General features: G+C 44.4%; 1 protein-coding gene across 1 annotated transcript in view; it reads left to right on the forward strand.

Moving 5' to 3' along the window:
- Positions 1 to 21,530, forward strand: part of DPP8 (dipeptidyl peptidase 8) — a 1,004,126-nt gene that overhangs the window by 534,400 nt on the left and 448,196 nt on the right. Inside the window, exon 10 of the mRNA XM_044077448.1 lies at positions 14,365 to 14,539. Within this exon, the coding sequence (XP_043933383.1) occupies positions 14,365 to 14,539 (175 nt within the window). The remainder of the gene's footprint in view (positions 1 to 14,364; positions 14,540 to 21,530) is intronic.

Raw genomic sequence — 21,530 nt, forward strand, 5'->3', positions numbered from 1 at the left:
TTGTGTTCTAGTGTTATTATCAAAAAACAGTTGCTTAACAGCAATCTTTCTAAACTCATGCATATTATCAAGGTAATCCCTTATTTTCTGTTTAGCATTCTGAAGTTGCCCCTTTTCTTGATGTTCATCGTGTTACACTGCTGCACTCATCACACTTGTGTTATCCTGCCGTCAGGTGGTCCCGCAGTCGGCCAGAGTTCCAAAGTCTTGGTCTGGCGTCAGTTGCTGTCGCCTCTTCCCTGATGTCAGTGCGCCAGTGGTATATAAGATGCATCCGACGTCATTTTCTTCAGTCTTTCTTGCCGCGCGGTGCCCAAAGCAGAAGCAGTTCGCAAGTGCCGGTCGGCCGACTCCTGTGATTTTCAAAGTCGAATTTCAGATCCGAAGTCTTCAATAAAGTTAAGTACCCTGTTGGGGAAACTTTTTTCTTGCCTCAGACCGATGTCAGAAAAAGTTAATAATTGTATTTATTGTGGAAATCAAATATCTCATAAGGACTTCCACTCTTACTGTATTCCATGCCTAGGCCCTGATCACGACGTCACTAGTTGTCGGTTTTGTGCTAGATTTAACAAACGTACTATAAAAAGGCGTTTTGATTTTGCTTTGTACTACTTTGGCCGAAGGTTCAATTATACTATGCCGTCTGATCAACCGAAGAAACGCAAGGACAAGGATAAAGACAGACATCCGAGGTCCAAAACCGACGATGAAACCTCTTCTAGGCCAGTCGCTGGTTTGCCGGTTCTCAGTGAGGCGCTTTCGCAGCCCCTGACACCCGCTACCTCAGAGCCACAGGCCGCCTCCGACTCCCACGTGGAGACAAATAGGCCTCTGGAAACTCAAGGTATTGGGCCTACGGAAACTAATCCCTCAGATGGGTCTGGAGCCGCTGAGCAGGCATCGGCTTCTGAGGGTGTTTTCAGACCTTCACAACTTACCATTAAATCAACAGCCAAGACAAAAGTACCACTAAAGACAAAGAAACAAGTACAGCATTCTCCTGGACAAACCACCATGCCTAAGAAACAGATGCTTAAAATGGCCGAAGACCTCATTACTCTAATTAGGGGTTCCCATCCCCCTCCTGAGAAAAGGCCTAGGCAGAATACAGACTATGATTCCTCTGATCAGGTTTCCATTTCCTCTGATTCCTCTTCTGACCAGGGGTACTCTATTCCTCCCTATGAGGACTCTGATGCTGAAGAATCTATACCTTCAGCCTCTCCTCCTGAGGATTATTCTTTTGGGGAAACTTTACATACCATGAGGGAGCATTTCCACTGGGAAAGTCAGGAATACTCAGAATCTAAGAAAAGGCTCAGAGATTTCCTTTTACTGCCTCAGCACAGGCCACTGGCTATTCTGCCTGTGCTTGATATTGTAGATGATGTGTTCTCTGAATCCAGCTTATCTCCTGATTCTTTACCCCCTGCACCAGCCAAGCCAGATAGGTACTACAGAGTCCCTGACTCTCACAAGTTTCTTTACAAAAACCCTTCTGCTGATCCAGAAACTATTTCCCAGGGTCCAAAAGGGGTTAAGGCTTCCATTGCAAAAAAATCCAGTACCCTCTGACAGAGATTCCAGAGCTTTGGATAGATGGGGGAAGAAAGTATACACTTCTGCAACTCTAGCAGTCTCAGAGCTACAGGCACTCATGGCTGTGGAACCTTTTATCATTTTTTATCCAGACAGGGTTTCTCTGAGGACAAACCCGACATTTATGCCTAAGGTAGTGTCCAGTGTGGTCCTTAACCAAACCATTCATCTGCCTACTTTTTATCCAAACCCACAGAATAAGGGAGAGAGAATTCTGCATTCTTTGGACATACACAGACAGATACGCTTCTACTTGAACAGAGCCAAAGCTTTCAGAAAGACTGAGCAACTACTAGTGGCATATGTTGCAGGATCACAAGGAAAGGCTATCTCAAAGCAGACTATTTCAAAGTGGATAGGCCACTGCATTCATTTCCGCTGTTCACAATATGGCAAGCCAGTGTCTAAGGGCATTAGGCCACATTCTACCAGAGCAGCAGCCACTTCAGCAGCCTTCCTCAGGGGAGTACCAACCAAAGACATTTTAGAGGCTGCTACCTGGAGTTCAATGCACACCTTTACAAAGCACTATCATTTACCACTCCACTCTAAATCCAGGGCAGGCTTTGCCACTGCAGTTCTGCAGGGCCTCATAGCCGCTCCTAATGCTATTTAGCTCCAGCCTCCCAACCATAGCTTTGGAACTCAATCCAAGCTAAAAACATAAGACCGCCCCGGAGAGCACCAACACCAACTTGGGACCTCAATTTCATTTTGGAAAAGCTAACCCTGCCACCTTTTGAGCCAGCCAATACAGCCAATCTAAAATTTTTATCATGGAAAACAGCTCTGCTCCTAGCAGTAACTTCAGCACGAAGAGTCTCAGAGCTACAGGCATTAATGGCAGTGGAACCTTTTATAATTTTTCATCAGGACAGGGTTTCTCTAAGGACAAACACTACCTTTATGCCAAAGGTGGTATCTAGTGTGGCTCTTAACCAAACCATCCATTTGCAAACTTTTTATCCAAACCCCTGTGTCATGACTGTAGGGTAGAATCCCAAAGTTGAAAGAAAGGGAGGTGGTCATAAAGAAGAAGGGGCGTCTAAAAGGACCTGCAAGACTGCAGAAGCAAAGCCTGCCCTAGACTTAGAGTAGAGAGGTAGATTGTAGTGCTTAGAAAAAGTATGCACTGAACTCCAAGTTGCAGCTTCCAAAATGTCTTTGGTAGGAACTCCCCTGAGGAAGGCTGCAGAAGTGGCAGCAGCTCTGGTGGAATGAGTCCGTATACTCCTTGGGATTTGCTTTCCATGGTGTGAATAACAAAATCTGATTCCATGAGCAATCCATTTAGAAATGGTTCCACAGCCATAAGAACTTGCAGTTTCACATGCTTAATTACCAACAATATTTAATGGCTCAATTAAAACAGAAAATGCTTGCAAGCTCAGAAGCTCCTGATTGTAAAGAAATGCAGGATTTGTTGCATGCAGTTGAACAGGTGGGAAAACATACTCTGCAATGTGGTTTTGATTCTCTAGAGGCCTCTTGTAGGGCCGCAGTTACAGGTTCAGTGATTCGAAGGCATGTTTGGTTAAAAGAACAGAGTTTACCTGATCATGTTAAGGCAAAATTATTGGATGCTCCTTTACAGCATGATACCTTGTTTGGTGTTAAGGCAGAGGAGGTGTTAAAGAAAATGGAAGATAAAGCTAAATCTATGCAAACAGTCAAGGATTTCTTACAGGTACAGCCACCACGATTTAGCAGAAATTGGCCTACAAAAAATTGGTCTCTTTCCAGTGTCAGACAGGCCACAGAGAGGCAGATCTCAAACCCAAGGCTCAAACAGACAAAGACAGTGGGGCACCTCAACCCCAAAAGGAGGTGAGGACAAGTCTCAACCTTACAGGAAACAATCATAATGACTTTCCCCTTCATACGCCAAGCACTTCCCTTTTGAAAGCCCTCTTGGGGGGAAAACTAGCACTTTTTTCTCAAAACTGGCAAACAATAACCCAAGACAAATGGGTTCTGAATATTGTGTCATAAGGTTACAGGTTCCACTTTCATACTTTACCAAGGCTAAAAGGAATGCCAGACCTGCCACAAAGACAATGGGCAGAGGCACAAAAACAAATTTCAGCCCTCATGGACATGAGAGCTATTCAAAAAGTACCACAGCAAGAACAAGGACAAGGATTTTACACACAGCTGTTCCTGGTCCCCAGAAAGGACAAGGCCTTGGAGGCCCATACTAGACCTTTCAATTCTAAATACTTACCTGGATATTCCAAAATTCAAAATGTTGACTTTACAGCAGCTTCTACCCATGCTGGGCAAGAACGCTTGGCTTGTTACTCTGGACCTCAAAGAGGCATACCTGCATGTCCCTATCAGACTAAATTGCAGAAGATACCTCAGATTCAAAGCTGGTTCAATGCACTACCAATTCTCTGCACTGCCCTTTGGCTTATCTACTGCGCCCAGGGTCTTCACAAAGTGCCTGGCACCAGTAGTTGCTTTTTGCAGACAAAAAGGAATTCAAATATATCCATACCTGGACGACTGCCTCATTCAAGCAGAGACAAAGGACATCCTTCTACAGCATCTGGCGTTTGTAAAGAGGTTGCTAACTTCTCTAGGGTACACAGTAAACAAAAAGAAGTCAAAACTAGTGCCCTCACAACAGATTACATTCCTGGGTGCCAGCTTAAATACAACGGCCCAGATGGGTTACCTCACGCCAGACAAACAACTTCAATTAACACAATATTTTCAATTACTGGCAAAAAATCCCAGCTCCCTGCAAGAAAAATTCTGCAGGCCCTGAGATTCATCGCATCCTGCATACTACTAATACCATATGCCAGACTGCATATGAGGAAAATACAATGGTACCTAAAAAGTGTTTGGACTCAACACTTTCACAGTTTAGAAGCAGTAATACCAATGATTCCCTGCCTACAACAGGAGTTTCGATGGTGGGCACAGGCATGTCACCTAAACAAGGGTCAGCCTTTCACCCTACCCACAGCCAGGCAGACTCTAACAACAGATGCTTCGGATTACGCCTGGGGAGCACACATGGCAGGAAAATGCATTCAGGGCAAGTGGACCACAGACCAGATGCATCTACACATCAATCAAAAAGAGATGTTGGCTGTTCAAAATGCCCTAACAGCTTTCAAGGACCTTCTGCATCCAGGACAATTATTATTAAAGACAGACAACACCACCGTAATGTGGTACATAAACAAGCAAGGGGGCACTCATTCTTACCCCCTATGCAGGCAAGCCATGACCTTGTGGAACACAGCTCTAAAGTACCAAGTTCACCTGCAAGCACAATTCCTGCCAGGAAAGAGAAATACTCTGGCAGACGATCTAAGCAGAAATATCATGGACCCTCACAAATGGAAATTGAATCCACAAATATTCAGCATGGTAACGCAAAAATGGGGATGCCCAGACATAGATCTTTTTGCCTCCCCACTGAATTGCCAACTACAGAAATTCTGCACAAGGACTTATAACAAACAAGCATGGAAAGTGGATGCTCTTTTGTTCAGCTGGAAAAACCTAAAAGTTTATGCATTCCCACATCTGCCTGTTCTTTCAAAGGTACTCCTAAAAGCCAGACAAAAGAAACCACAGATGATCCTGATTGCTCCAGACTGGCCACACCAGCACTGGTATCCTATCTTAAGGAACCTTGCTCAAGGCCCACCATGGATTTTGCCTCAAATTCCACACCTTCTGACTCAACAAAACAATCAGATCTTGCACGGGCAGCTCAAACCCTAAACCTGGCTGCATGGCAGATTCATTAGTCAAACAGGCAACACCTCTCTCTAAAGCAGTTATGGATGTCATTTTGGAGGCCAGGAGGCCTAGCATAAGGAAAGCTTACTCAGAAAAATGGAAGAGATTCTGCGCCTGGAACCAGTCTCAAAGCCTTGACCCTCTTGTTCCAAACATTCCTCAGATTTTACAATACTTAACTGAGATGCTGGACGGAGGCCTATCCTTCTCATCAATTAAGATCCACGCCTCTGCCATTTCTGCACATTACAACACGGATCCTCCTTTATTCTCTCATCCCTTGCTAAAGCAGTACCTCAGAGGGGCTAAACCCCCAGAATAAAGGGGAGAAACTTCTGCATTCTTTGGACATACACAGGCAGCTACGCTTCTACTTGGACAAAACAAAGCTTTCAGGAAAACTGAGCAACTGTTTGTAGCATATGCTGCAGGATCACAGGGCAAGGCTATCTCAAAGCAGACTATATCCAAATGGAAAGGACATTGTATTCGTTACTGCTACACACTGCATGGGAAATCAGTCCCAAAACACATTAGGCCACATTCCAAAAGGGCTACAGCTACTTCAACGGCCTTTCTCAGAGGAGTACCTACCAAGGAAATTTTGGAGGCTGCAACTTGGAGTTCAGGGCACACCTTTACCAAGCATTACAACCTGCCTCTTTACTCTAAATCCAGAGCAGGATTTGCCACTGCAGTTCTGCTGGGCCTCATAGCCAATCCTAACTCCTTATAGACCAGCCACCCAACCTTAGCTTTGGGATTCTACCCAAGTGTGATGACTGCAGCAGTGTAACACGATGAACATAGTACAGTTTCGTACCTACCATAAATGTAAATGTTCGAGTGTTCACACTGCTGCAGTCCTGGTTTCCCACCCTCCATCCCCTCTGAACTGGCTGGCCTTATCTACACCTTTCTATCCTATACAACCTTTGTGGTGTGTTTGCTTGTAACTGAAGGTATTGTTGTTATTTCATATGTATAACTGTTATTAGCAATATGTATTGCCTACCTACTTGAGGGCACTTGACATCTGGGGCAAAAAAAACCTGAAGAAAATGGCGTCGGATGCATCTTATATACCCCTGGCGCACTGACATCAGGGAAGAGGCGACAGCAACTGACGCCGGACCAAGACTTTGGAACTCTGGCTGACTGCGGGACCGCCTGACGGCAGGATAACCCGTGTGTGATGACTGCAGCAGTGTGAACACTCGAACATCTACATTTATGGTAGGTACAAAACTGTACTTTCAGAGAGATTCCCCCCTGTTCTGCAACATGTTAACATTTGTCAGTCCCGCTAAATAATTCTTGTTCCTTCTTAATTATATCTCCCTTTCTTCTATTTCCACCCTATTTTTAAACTCCACTTTAATTTTATCCCACTCCCTAGCTACATTTTCAAAATAAATTCTCTAATAGTTTGTGAATAATTTCCACTACCCATTCCTTAAATTCTTCTCTTTTCAACAGATAGGGCGGAAGCGCCAGTGTCTCATTTTTATTTCATTACCCCCTGTTTTTACTTTATTATTGGTGCATGATCTGAAATAGTTAATGGGTACTTATCAAGACCTTCAATTAAATGCGCATGTTCCTGTGAAATGTAAATTATTTCTAACCTAGCTCAGATTTTGTATCTTGGGTAATAATATGTAAATTCCTTCAGAACTCCTGTGACTGAATTCACATTTTCCATGTCAAATATTTTCATAAATTTCTTCAAACGTCTACCCTCCTTTGTTATACTTTCCCTTCTGGGCCACCCAGACACATCTTCACTGCTACAAATCAAATTCTAGGCCCCACCTACAAGTAATATTCCTTGCTGAAAGCTGATTATTTCTCCCAGACTTTCTTAAACTCCATTATAGCAGTGTTAAGTGGAGTATAAGTACATGCCAGTGTAATCCTCTTCCCTTGCTATTAGTCCTTTAGTACTACAAATCTACCATTATTATATTTTTTATTCTCTTCTATCACTATTGGAGCTCCTCTTCCAATTAATATAAATACTCCTGTTTTCCTTTGTCCTAGATATTCCACTGAATAACCATCATGAAAACCTTTCTTTATCAAATTCACATGTTCATTACTTTCCAAGTGTGTCTCCTGTAGCATAGCTATTTGCACTCTACCTTTTTAATATAGTCACTACTCTTTCTTTTTTATTTTTATCTTTAAGACCATTGACATTTAAAGGCATTACAGAAAGCATTATTGTATTAAAAAGTCTAGTCCAGATGCAGATTTGCTGTATCCAGGACTGTTTTTAAGCTTCTGAGCAGTGCCAGAAAGTCTACTCTTCAATTTTTCCCTTAGATCTGCTAGTTCTCACCTCTCCTGCACTTTTACTAGGTTATTAGGGTAGCACTTTACCAGATTTCTTGTAGCAATTATTGTAGCACACAAAAGTCCTACCAGTACTAAATGTTCCACAAGGAAACAGCTCCAGTACTTATTATTAATGCCCAACCCTCCAGGCATGTCTAAAGGTCAGTTCCCTGTGCTTTCTCCTATTAACCTGGTGAACTTGGGCATCCTGAGACAATGTAGCAGTTGCTTCATCTACACTGACAGCCCTCTCCTCTTACCTCCCAAAACTCAGACTTGCAAGAGATGCACATATATATTCAAATTGGAAGCCACACACTCACCAGGCAAGACCAGAATAACTGGTCAAGAGGAGAAGGTCAACACTTGCACCACACCACATGGAACACATAGCCCCTCCAGAACACACACCAGCACTGCCTTCACATAAAAACACAAACCACAAACCCACCTTCGCAGAGGCTCTCAATAAAAGTCTTCCCAAACAGCAGACCTCCAAGGCAGAAACGCACTCAACCACCACAACACAACACTAATCACAAGACACGTAACTTTCCTAAACAGTGTGCCATGCAACCAAAGCCCCTAAGGCAAAACAGCATGCCCAACACACTAGTCATAGGTGACTCGATAGTGTGACACACTGATGTCCCACTCACTAGGCTGAATAAGGAGAAAGTAACAGTCAACTGCCTGTCAGGTGCCAGGATCTGCCACATAACACACGCACTCAGGTCCCTCAACAACAGGTACAAATATGACTCTGTCATTGTACATGGTGTGAATGACCTGAGACGTACCTTCCTGGACTACATGAAAAGAGACATGGTGGAGCTCTCGGATTATGTAGCCCAGGCGGGTATGACCCTAGACCTGAGCAGCATCCTACCGTCACCCAGAATGATACTACAGTACCAGAAAAAAATGATTGATTTCAACAATTGGCTAAGTTTCTTGTGTCATTCCAAGGGGATCCAGTATCTGTCTGCCTGGGATGACATGAGTGACAGACCTTTGATTCTTTGCCAGAGATGGTCTGCGTCTGTCACCCTTGGGCTTCCAGATACTGGCCAAGGCTCTTGCCACCCCTATACTGCCTTTTTTAGGCTGTGTTCCAAAGACCAAATTACCACCGTAACAGCTACAAACAAATGCAATCTGAGGGTCATGCTGGTTAGTGCTAGAAGTCTAAATCTCAAGATGCACTCGCTCAAAGCACTCCTTAAAATGGAGAACATCGACATTTGCGCTGTAAGAAAGACCTGGTTCATAGCAGTAGAACGCACCCCTCCACACCTTTCAGACCCAGAACTTGGATCGAAGCTCCAAAGGCGGTGGTGTTTCCTTATTCATAAAGGATGCGCAGACCTCCAGACTGGTAGCCCAACATAATGCATCAGAGATGTTTCCGGTGCAGCTAACACTGGGTAAGACAGCGATTCAGGTCGTAGCCCACTATAGGTCCCCAACCATGTCCCAAGACTCACACTTCACATTCCTAAGCACCCTGGAGAATATTAGAGTCCAACCTAACACTCATATACTGGGTGACTTCAACTATCCCTCCATTAACTGGGAAAACTACTCATGTACCAATGCACTTGCCCACCGTTTCCTGGAATTCATTAATTCCAATGCCCTGGACCAGCTCATTCTTACCCCCACTAGAGGTAGCAACATCCTTGATCTGGTCATTACTAACATGGGCGACCGTTGCTCTACACCAGTAGTCAACTCCTCCCTGATTACATCCGACCACAAACTAATCACCTTGGAAATCCACATCCCCACCCCTACCCCCCCTGCAGAGGTAACCACCATGGAAAAACTTCTCCAAAGCTAACTTTGGGCTCCTAAAAACAGAGGTGGCTAACTTCACGGCACCCATGCAAATTGAGAATAGTTGCATGACTGCAGAATCATCCACCAATGCACTGTACGAGCACGTACACAAATGCATGGATGTCGCCATACCCAATAGAACCAAAACACCCTCCTCCAAAAAAAGGAAGCCAATCTGGTTGTCCCCTGTCATAAACAAACTCTGCAACAGAGGGAAGAAACTGATCTGGAATAAGGTGAAGTCCCAAGACTGGAAAAACTCCCTTATCAGCCTCAACAAATATTTGAAATCCCTCATCAAATCTTTTAAAGTTAGCTATGAAAACAGAATTGCAGCAGATAGTAAAGACAACCACAAGGCCTTCTATAGTTGTGTAAAGAATCTCCACGGCAATACCCAGATTTGCTCTGAGCTACTGCACAGTGGTACCTCCTATACCGAGCCAACAGATATTGCCAATATACTGGCCAACAGATTCAGTGCCAACTTTACCCCCCCCCAAAGGACCAACCACAATACCAGTAGATTGCCAGGCATCCAGTATTACTGCTGCACAGGTTAAAACATCACTGTCCAAGGCCAAGAATACAGCTTCTATGGGATCTGACAATATCCCTGGCTGTGTTCTACATGAACTACAAAGTGAACTGGCACCACACCTGTGTGCCCTGTTCAGTCACAGCCTCACCTCAGGCTTTGTCCCTACAGAATAGTGCACTGCTATAATCAGTGACTACAGACCCTGGGAGGTATCACCCCCTTAGCCTGATGACTCTGATATGCAAAGCGATGGAACGCATCATCATGAACCTAATAAACAAGGATAGGGAATCTCCAACCTTTGGATCCCACACAGTTTGGTTTTGTGAAGGGTAGATCATGCCTGCTCAACCTGGTCGACTTCTTTGAGTCAGTCACCAGAACTGTGGATGAAGGGAAGGTGGTTCATACAGCCTACCTTGATCTGGCCAAGGCCTTTGATACCATTCTCCACTCAGGAATCATAGAAAAGCTCACTAAGCTAGGCATCAATCACCCTCTATCACTAGGTGTGTGTTGCAAACTGGCTGACAGATAGAACCCACAGTGTGTGAAAGTAGCTGACTCCAAGTCAGACTGCTGACCAGTCATGAGTGGAGTCCCCACAGGGTTTAGTCCTGGGTCCTTTCCTGTTTGGTATCTACTTTTCTGAAGTCCAGGCCAACACAAAGGGACTCTGGATGACAAAGTTCGCAGACAATTGCAAGTTGGGAGCTGTTATTAACTCCCTAAGTGATGTTGACATCCTGCAGAAAGGCCTCACTGAGACCAACGACTGTTGTCAGAACTATGGCCTTAAGCTCAATGCCAAACATTGTGTTGTCATCCCCTTTGGGAAAAACTCTTTTCCCATGAATTACCATATTGATGGTAGTCCACTGAACACAGATGGTGTTATAAGAGATCTGGGAACATAGGTTGATAGCGACCTCTCTTTTGACCACCACATTGCCACATAGAAGGACTTTCTGACCACATTGCCACATCTCATAACTAAAGGTTTTGCATCCAAGAAGAAACAGGTCGCCGTCTCCCTCTATTCTTCCCTCATTAGGCCAGTCGAGTACAATGCCCCATTTGGCATGTACCTCACTAGACACCTGCAACAACTGGAGAGGCCGCAAAAGTACCTCACAAAGATGATCCTAGGCCTTAAACACTTGTCCTATATGGACAGACTCAAAAACTCCAACCCCAACTTAGAGGCTGACAAAGTTCGCAGACAATTGCAAGTTGTTGAGCCTGTTAATCTGTGCTTGACTTACAAAGCCGTGTCTGACCCAGCTTTGTTAGAAATGCTACATCTAAAAAAATCCCAATCCCTCCTCACCACATGCTCCAGAGATCTCATCCTCATTACCACACTCAACAGAACATGCTGGAGGGACAGGTTCATAACTCAGAGACTGCCCATGCTATGGAATAGACTTTCCATACATGTCAAACAGAGCACCTCACTGTCCGTCTTCAAGAGAAATCTTGATGAATGGATGGGAAATAGAAAATTCACCCTGAGGGTTACTCCAGTGGCTCTACTCGACAGAGTGGGTGGCACGATGCCAGGGTAATCCTATGGGCTAGGCTTGTAAAGGCTCCAGGACCATTAGACTAGTACACACCTATGAACCTATTCCCACCTTTTATGTATAACAGCTTTTTTGTTAAATGTCTTATTCCAGCTTTTGTGTTACATGCATACACTGTTTGGCAGGTTGAACTTTCATACAGTTGTTTCATGTAATATCTTTTGTTCCATTCATTGTTGATGTGATTTTCTAATCCAGGAGGTACCTTCACTTTGGTACTATGACCACAAGATGGTTGATGCTTGATATAGGGCTTTAGACATTTAGAGTGAATTAATGTCCAAGCATTCCAAGGCTAACTCCTTTCTGGAATTAGAGGTTCTGCCAGTAGTCTGATAAACTGCACTCCCTTTGTCACCTGACAAGTGGCAAGAAGGTGTTCACCTGTCTCACAGTGGGGTTTGGGTTTTCTCAAGTATGTATGTTACTTGTTTAAGTTCCATTCCTTACTGTTTGTAGTAGGAAAGCTCAGTAACCTCACATAGTCTGGAATGAAGAAAGACCTGTTCACAACCATTTCTACTGCAGTTGAGGGTAGCTCCCAGGTAGTTTTCTGTTCTGTTGATCGTATGGTTGCTTTGGTTAGGGCAGTCTACACAAAATAGCATGGTTGAGGACATTATCCTTGTACAGACAGCTCACCTGTTGTATTCTTGACTCTCTTTTCAAGGATTGGAGTTCTAAGGCTAAGTATTTGAGACTGTCAGCCTCCTTAAGCTGAAGCATATCATTTTCTATTTGAGGAAACCATTTCCTCTCATTTGTACATCTACTTTTTTCCTAAGAAGAAGAGTTCTTTTTGTTCAATTAGGAGAAAGCCCAAGCATCTTCCTGTGCTATGCTCTTGTCTTTATTGACCAAAAACCCCTTGAAGATATATCTGCCAGTCTCCTTCCTTCTTCCAAAAGTGCAGTCTTGGCTCACCCAGATAGTGTTTGTTGTACTGCACCCCACTGGGAGAACCATACTCTTGAGGTCAGCAGAGATGAAGTTGGACTTTTTCAGTCATACCCTTTTCTGCCAGCCCTGTTCTCCCATCAGTTTTCTTTTTTAAGTCAAGATAATGGAGAACTGTTCTGTTATGCCTACATCCAAACACCTTGAAGGGTTCTTTGGGTCCTTTTCATCCCTGACATTGCAAGGAGTCTGGACGATGGTTTTTGTTTGGGATGCTGTTGTGCCATTGTTTCATAGGTCTATGCTGCAGTCCCCTACAGTTACCTATACTTGGCATCACCCTTGTTGGAGAGTAGGTTACCTTTTGGAGTTCTTCAGTCTGTAGAGATTTGCAAGTGTTGCTCCTGGTAGGCAAAACCTGAAGAAAGAGGAGTAGCTGTGTGGTGTCTTGCTGGGTGACTAACTGCTAGTGGTCCTCCTGAAGCTTCCTAGGGGGATTTCCTACAGAGAATTCTCCCTACTTGGTTGCACTTTCTTAAGACATTTTTTCACAGTGGCCGTTTCTGGTTTTCGTTCATTTATTTTCTCTCTAGACACGGATCTTGCCTTTCCCTTGTTGGTTGCCCCTTGAGAGGGCCCGTCAGATTTATGCTTGGCAGCCTAGCTGCCAATGCAGTTAAGGGATAATTTCTGATCTACATCCTTCCTGTGAACATTCATCATGATGCAATAGCACACTTACTGACATGGAGTTTTGTATGGATTTTGAAGAATTTGTTGCGGGCCTCCATATGTTTTAGACTTGTTCTGGTGTCATTTCTTAGTTTCAGGTCTCTGGATCATTGGATATTTCCCATTAAATACTGATTGAACTGTCTATTTTCTTGATTTTTCCCTTATATTCTGTTGTTAGTCACTTGCAAGGGAGGGTCTGTGAGGTAGCTCAACTATGCTATATTATGATTCTGGGTCAGTAGCCTCTCCCTGGGGTTCTCCATTATAATCTTTTGAATCTTAGCAATGGTTTTCTGGACCTTCTGGCTGCATAGTCTAAATTTTCTGGAGCCTCCCTTTTTCTGCTCAGCATGTGTTCTGTTATGTGGTACCTTACTGGGCAAGGTAACATGGGTTCATTCCCCTTCGCAAGGAGTAATTCTTAGTCCATAGCCTTACCTTACTGTTTGGCATTACCTTCTCAGCATCTGTCATTTTATTGGGTAACAAAATGCTGATAATCATTTGTAGCTTCACATGGTGCATACAAAGATATTTTGGGGGCTGAGCCTGTAGCGGAGGAACACGACAGAGGACATTCCTTCCACCACCAATGGGGATCAAAGCATTCTTCTTCCCCTATTAGGTTACCAGGTAGGGAAAAGGGAAGTTGAAGTGATCACTGCTGTATAGAAGTGAAACTCATCCCCATTGTAAACCCATGTTGTTAGTCATTGGTTCTTTGCATTTTCTGCTTGAGTTCAAAGTCTATTTCTAAGAACTGATTTGTATGTTGTATTCAATGCCTGTACTACTGCATTAAAATTTTACCTCCTTAATCCATGTCTTCAGGAACACTGGCTAAATATCTATGAGTCCAAATTAGTTTTATTTTGAACCTTCAGACTTAAAGTAGATATCTGTACTGCTTTATTTCTAAATTTGAAATAGTTAGAATTATGAAAGGTGCTAAGAACAATTCAAGATACAGAGAGGAAATGAGAGCTGAAAACAATTTGGGTATATGTAATATTTTGCTCAATTCTTAGCATTTGTTTTATTTTGTTTTTTCTTTAGTGCTTGGGCTATTCTGTTGGATCGTTCTCAAACTCGACTTCAGATTGTGCTTATACCTCCAGCACTTTTCATCCCAGTTGCTGATACAGAAGAACAAAAGGATTTGATAGTATCAGTGCCTGACTCAGTGACACCTCTGATTATTTATGAGGAAACAACAGACGTATGGATCAATGTAAGAACCTGCTGTTCTGTAACCACATGATTTCAGAAGTGGCTTTTAATAGGTAAACTGGGTGATAGTTATGTTTGGTGGGAGCCCCTTTTCTGAGATATTAATGTTCAGGGACTATATTATGTCCGCGAAAGATGTATTCATCGAATACATCTTCCTCGAACAGCAACCGACGAAAATCAATTCAGCGAACTGCAGAAGTTTTCCATGGTTCGCAAACAGTTGCCCACCAACCGTTCGGAACAAACAGTGGACTAACTCAAATCCATCCAAGTGGGGGGCTTTGACCCCATACCCCCAACTATATATACCAACTCCGAGATTGCACTACAGTGGGGAGAAGGGCAATTTTAGGTTGGTGGGCCAGTGTTAGCGAACCGTGGGAAAACTTCCACGGTTCGCTGAAGTGATTTTCGTCGGTTGTTGTTCGCGGAAGATGTATTCGATGAATATGTCTTTTGCGGATGTAATATAGACCCAATGTTCATGAGTGATTGAAAATTTCTTATTCAAAGATGCTTCTTGCAAATGCTTTCAATAAAGTGGCATAACATAATATTTTCAGCTTAAAAAGGTTAAAAGCACTGATGTTCATCGTGTTTCACTGTTGCAGTCCTTACAAAATGGGTTATCTGGCTCCCGGTAGCCCACAGTCGACCAGAATACCGAAGTCCTTGGTGTATGACGTCGGCTGCTTTCAGTTGTAAGCCTGACGTCAAGGCCAAAGGAAGGCAGCCGACGCCATTTGCTCAGTCTTTCTTGCTGCGGATCCCAAATCAGAAGCAATTCACACGAGTGCCAGTCGGCCGATTGCCTTCTTTTTGTAGTCCGACTGCTAAAGTTGAAGACATCCTCAGATAAGTACCCCGTTGGGGACCCTCTTTTCTTGCTTTAATGAATGTCAGAGAAAGTTAATAACTGTCAAATTAGCCGATGACGTTCCTGTTAAGTTGGTTGTCAGCCCTGCTGTGAGGCGCTTTCACAGCCCCTGCAGTCCGTGGATGTTCAGCAGCAGGCCTCTACTCACACCTTTTCTGAGTCCTCCATACTGCAGGCTTCCACTTCATCTTCTGACCCTCTGCCAGTCACTGCCTCTGATGGGTCCAGTGCCGCTAAGCAGGCACCAGCTTCAGAGGCCTGTTTTCTCTGCCCTGAGACCAGATCCAGACCGACGACCTTGGTTCAGACTACTGAGGTGGCTAGGCCTCCTGAGTCCCTCCGGCTTTCTAGCAGACCTTCCAGCCACAAATTTACTCAAAAGCAGGTGCCGGCCTCCCCTCAAATGCCTCAGTCTCAGATGATTAAAATGGCTAGTGATCTTTTGACCCTTATCAGGGGCTCTCAGCCACCTCCTTCTAAGAGGGCTAGGGAATTGTCCCCAGAAGTTTTTTCTGCCTTAGACTCTGAGGTTTCCAGCAACTCTGCTGATGAAGAGGGAAACTGTCAACTTTTTTCTGGTTTTGAGGATTCTGATGCAGAAGACTCTGTCCCCTTCTGCTTACCCTCCAGAAGATTTTTCTTTGTGAATACTCTTAGGGAGCATTTCAAATGGGAAAGTCAGGACTACCCTCAGTCTAAGAAAAGGATTAGGGAATTCTTGGATTTGCCACAGCATGAGCCTATGGCTATCCCTCCGGTTTTGGAAGTTGTTGATGATGTTTTCATGGAGAATTCTTTGACTCCTAATTCTGTTCCTTCTGCTCCCAGAAAACCTGACAGGTATTATAGAGTTCCTGATTCTCATCAGTTCCTTTTCAAGAATCCTACTGCTGATCTGGAGATTATTTCTCAGGGCCCTAAAGGTGTTAAAACTACAGTTGCTAAAAATCCTGTTCCCTCTGACAGGGAATCTGGGGCCTTGGATATATGGGGTAGAAAGGTTTATACCTCCTCCACTCTTGTGATTAGGTCAGTTAATTGTCTTTTTCATATGCTTAAGTATCAGCAGCATACTTTGGAGGCTATTAAGGCTACAATTGCTGGTGTTCCTTCCCCGATGGAGAGTAAGGACATGCAAGATTTATTAAATTCTGCACTCTTGTCACTAAACATTCTCTACATTGTGGTTTTGACACTTTGGAGGCTTCTTGCAGGGCAGCAGCCACTGGTTGTGTCATTAGAAGACATGCTTGGCTCAGGGAACAGCCCCTTTCTGAACCTGTCAAATCTAAATTACTGGTTGTGCCTTTGCACAAGGACAATCTTTTTGGTAACAAAGCAGAAGAGGTGTTGAAAAAGTTGGAGGATAAGGCCAAATCTATGCAAACTGTTAAGGATTTTCTGGAAGTTCAGCCAACTCGCTTTTGTAGACATTACCCTTATAAGAATTTGACTTTTCCAATTCTTAACAAACAGGGCTGCTCTAGGCCTAGGGGTTACAGGTAATCTAGGGGACATACTTCCACCTCTCAAATGGCTAAGCACTGGCATGCTTCCTCTTCTAAATCTGGGAGTTCTAAGCAAACCTCCCAAAGCAAGTATTCTCAATGACTCTGGCCTTCCCCTGCCTGCCTCTGCGGGCCCAGGGTTTCCTTTGGGGGGAAGGTTAGCCATTCTTGCAGATGTCTGGTCCACTATCACAGACGACAGATGGGTACTCAAAATAGTATCCCAAGGCTACAGGTACTCCTTTCACACCTTCTATGTCCACCAAGGATACCCAGATATCCCCCAAATCAAATGGCAGAAGCAGAAAAACAAGTTTCTTCTTTGCTAAACCTGGGAGCAATAGAACCAGTTCCTGCACTACAGATAGGCCAGGGTTTCTACTCTAGACTTTTCCTGGTTCCCAAAAAAGGGGGCATCTGGCACCCTATTCTGGATTTGTCCATTCTAAACACGTTTCTGGTGATTCCCAAGTTCAGAATGCTCACTCTTCAGCAGTTGCTGCCAGTGCTGGCCAAGGATTCCTGGCTGGTGACTTTGGATCTCAAAGAAGCTTATCTGCACATCCCAATAAGGGAAAGTTGCAGGCAGTTCCTTCGCTTCAGGGCTGGAAAGGGACACTTCCAATTCTCTGCATTGCCCTTTGGCTTATCTACTGCTCCCAGAGTTTTTACAAAATGCCTGGCTCTAGTCATTGCTTTTTGCAGGCAAAGAAACATTCAAATTTACCCTTACTTGGACGATTGTCTTATTCAAGCAAACTCTCCAGAGCAACTTCTATAGGATTTGGACTTTGTAAAGAACCTTCTCACCTTTTTGGGCTACACTATCAATGAAAAGAAGTCAAAATTGGTACACACCAGGGAGTTTGTATTCCTGGGAGCGAGTCTGAACACAGCTGCCCAAATGGTATTCCTCCATCAAGAGAAACAAATGGATCTTTCAAATTACTTCAAGAATTTGGCAAGCATGCCCCAACTCTCTGCAAGGCAATTCCTGCAAGCCCTGGGATTCATGGCTTTATATATTCTGATGATTCCATATGCCAGACTGCATATGAGGAAAATACAATGGTACCTCAAGAACCTTTGGTGTCAACCCCCTCAGGATTTAGACTTGATACTTTCTCCGATTCCCTGTCTGCAGATGGAGTTTCTTTGGTGGGCAATGGCCTGTTCACAGAACAAAGGCCTGCCTTTTTGTTCACCTCCTGCCAGCCGGACTCTCACCACAGATGCCTCGGACTACGCTTGGGGAGCACATCTAGAGGGCAGATGCATTCAGGGGACTTGGAGCTATCATCAGATTCATTTTACATAAATCTGAAGGAAATGATAGCAGTCCAGTAGGCCTTGATGGCTTTCAAGCATCTACTCTCTCCTGGTACTCTTCTAGTCAGGACAGACAACACCACAATCATGTGGTACATCAACAAGCAGGGAGGGGCTCACTCTTACCCCCTGTGCAGACAAAGCATGATACTATGGTCCATAATAGCTTCCATGGGCATTCATCTGATAGCTCAGTTTCTTCCAGATAGGCTCATTGCCTTGGCAGACTGGTTGAGCAGGCAGGTCCTGGATTCTCACGAGTGGCAACTAAACAAGACCATCTTCTATCACATCATTCAGCGTTGGGGCACTCCCCAGGTGGATCTCTTCTCATCTCCGACCAACCACCTTCTTCCAACCTTTTGCACCAGGGAACATCCAGAAGGTGGATGCTCTGTCCTTCCCCTGGACACAGCTCTCAATCTATGCCTTCCCTCCTCTGCCTCTTCTTCCCAGAGTGCTGTTAAATATAAGGGATGAAAAACCAAGGGCCATCCTCATAGCTCCAGACTGGCCCAGGCAACATTGGTATCCACTACTTCGCAGTCTCTCCCAGTCTCAGCCTTGGCATCTTCCCCTAATACCAGATCTCTTGGTTCAGGAGGGAGGAAAAAATTCTACATCCTCATCTTCAGACTCTGCATTTGGCAGCCTGGCTCATAATATAAACCTTTCCCAACAGGTGGTTGAGGTTCTTCGTGAGGCCAGGAGGCCTAGCACTAGGAAATCTTACACAGATAAAAGGAAAGGATTCTCCATTTGGATGCAGACTAGAGAGGAAGACCCTTCTCAACCTACTCTTCCTCTTATTCTTGACTGTCTGGCAAGCTTGCTTAATGGTGGACTTTCCTTTACTTCTGTCAAGATTTATGCTTTGGCTATTTCTGTTCATTGTTCCTTTGAGCAACCCATTTTCTCTCATCCCTTGATGAAACAGTTCCTCAGGGGAGCTAGCAATTTAAAACCTCCCAGAAGGGCACCTACTCCTGCTTGGGATCTTAATTTTGTACTTGAGAAACTTACTCTGCCTCTTTTTGAACCAGCTGCTTCAGCAGATTTAAAGTTTCTCTCCTGAAAAACTGCGTTTCTCTTGGCTATTACTTCAGCTAGAAGAGTTTCTGAGCTGCAGGCCCTAATGGCAGTAGAGCCTTTTATCATCTTCCATGTGGATCGGGTTTCTCTTCGAATTAATCCCTCCTTTATGCCTAAGGTGGTTTCTAGCCTGACTCTTAACCAGTCTATCCACCTGCCTATCTTCTTTCCTAATCCTCAGAATAAAGGGGAAAGGTTACTGCACTCCCTGAATGTTCATAGACAGCTTAGATTTTACCTGGACAGGATCAAACCCTTTCAAAGGTTGGATCAGTTGTTGGTCAGTTTTGCATCTTGAGCTCAGGGCAAAGCTGTTTCTAAACAGACCATTTCTGAATGGATTGCTCATTGTATTCACTTTTAGTTACAGCATGGCAAGGTTCCTCCACAGAGTATTAGGACCCATTCTACTAGAGCAGCCTCTACCTCAGCAGCTTTTTTAAGAGGTGTACCTACTAGGGACATCCTGGAAGCAGCTACCTGGATTTCTATCCACACTTTCACAAAGCATTACAATTTACCCTTGTTTTCTAAGTCCAGGGCTGGTTTTGCCACTGCAGTGTTGCAGGGCGTTCTTACCAACCCTTAAACAGTGGGTGTTCCTCCTCCCTTTTGTTTTTTTTTTCCTGGGCTTTGGGAATCAACCCATTTTGTAAGAACTGCAACAGTGAAACACGATGAACATAGTACAGTTGTGTACACTTACCATAAATGTTGATGTTCTAGTGTATTCACTGTTGCAGTCCTGGATGTTCATCATGCATACAGCTGCAGTCATAACAGATGGGTTATCCTGCCGTCAGGCGGGTCCTCGGTCGGCCGAATTCCAAAGTCTAGGTCTGGCGTCGGTTGTCGTCGCTTCTTCCCTGATGTCAGTGCGGCAGGGGTATAAAAGAGGCAGCTGACGCCATTTTCTTCAGTCTTTCTTGCCGCGCGGTGCCCGAAGCAGAAGCAGTTCGCAAGTGCCGGTCGGCCAGCTCCTGAGATTTATGAAAGTATTTCAGCCGAAGTCTTCTTGAAAGCTAAGTACCCGTTGAAACTTTTCTTGCCTCAGACCGATGTCAGACAAAGTTAATAATTGCATTTCATGTGGGAAGCAAATACCGCATAAGGATTTCCACTCTTTCTGTATACCTTGTTTAGGCCCAGACCACGACGTGTCAGCCTGCCGTTTTTGTGCTAGATTCAGTAAGCACACTATTAAGCGTCGGGCGGAGTTCGCCCTTCACTTTTTTGGCAAAAAATGTAATTATATTATGTCGTCGGATACTCCGACTCCAGTTTTGAGCAAAAAAAAGCAAAAATAAGGACCGACATACGAGGTCCGCACCACCTACTGAAACCACGCTAAGGCCGACTACTGGTTCTCCGGTACTCAGCGAGGCACCTACGCAGCCCCTGAGTACCGATGACAATGCATTACCAGTGTCTTCAGTACCCGAGGTCGCAGTCTCCTCGGCCCCCATTCCTACTATAGATCCCGATGCCACTCCTGGCAGGGAAACTCAGAATTTAGACAGGCCTGCCATTTCTCAAGGGGTCTTCAGGCCTTCCTCCTTCTCTATTAAAGCCTTCACTAAATCTAAAGCAGCCATGAAAACTAAAAAACAGGTTCCTCAGACCCCCTCTCAAGGCACCATGCCTAAAAAACAGATGCTTAAAATGGCTGAGGATTTGATTACTCTTATCAGGGGTTCTCAACCCCCCCTCTGACAAAAGGCCCAGATTAGAGGAAGACTACCCTTCCTCAGATCAAGCTTCTATTAATTCAGAACTATCTGAGGACCAGGATTATGCCTATTCTCCATTCGAAGACTCTGATGCAGAGGAGTCTATTCCCTCGGTCTTCCCCCCCCTGGGGACTTCTCTTTTGGGGAAACCCTGCATACATTGAGGGAACACTTTCACTGGGAAGGCCAAGATTACTCAGATTCCAAGAAAAGGCTCAGGGAATTTCTTCTGCTCCCCCAGCATAGGCCTCTGGCTATCCCTCCTGTTTTAGATATATTGGATGATGTGTACACAGAAGCCAGCCTTATTCCTGATTCTTTGCCTCCAGCTCCTGTTAAACCAGACAGGTATTACCGGGTTCCTGATTCTCACCAGTTCCTATATAAAAGCCATACTGCTGACCCAGAAACAATTTCACAGGGTCCCAATGGAATTAAGGCCTCTACTGCTAA

This window comes from Protopterus annectens, chromosome 7.part0 (genome assembly GCF_019279795.1).
Source record: "Protopterus annectens isolate FY-2018-M chromosome 7.part0, PAN1.0, whole genome shotgun sequence".
NCBI classification, from domain to species: Eukaryota; Metazoa; Chordata; order Ceratodontiformes; family Protopteridae; genus Protopterus; species Protopterus annectens.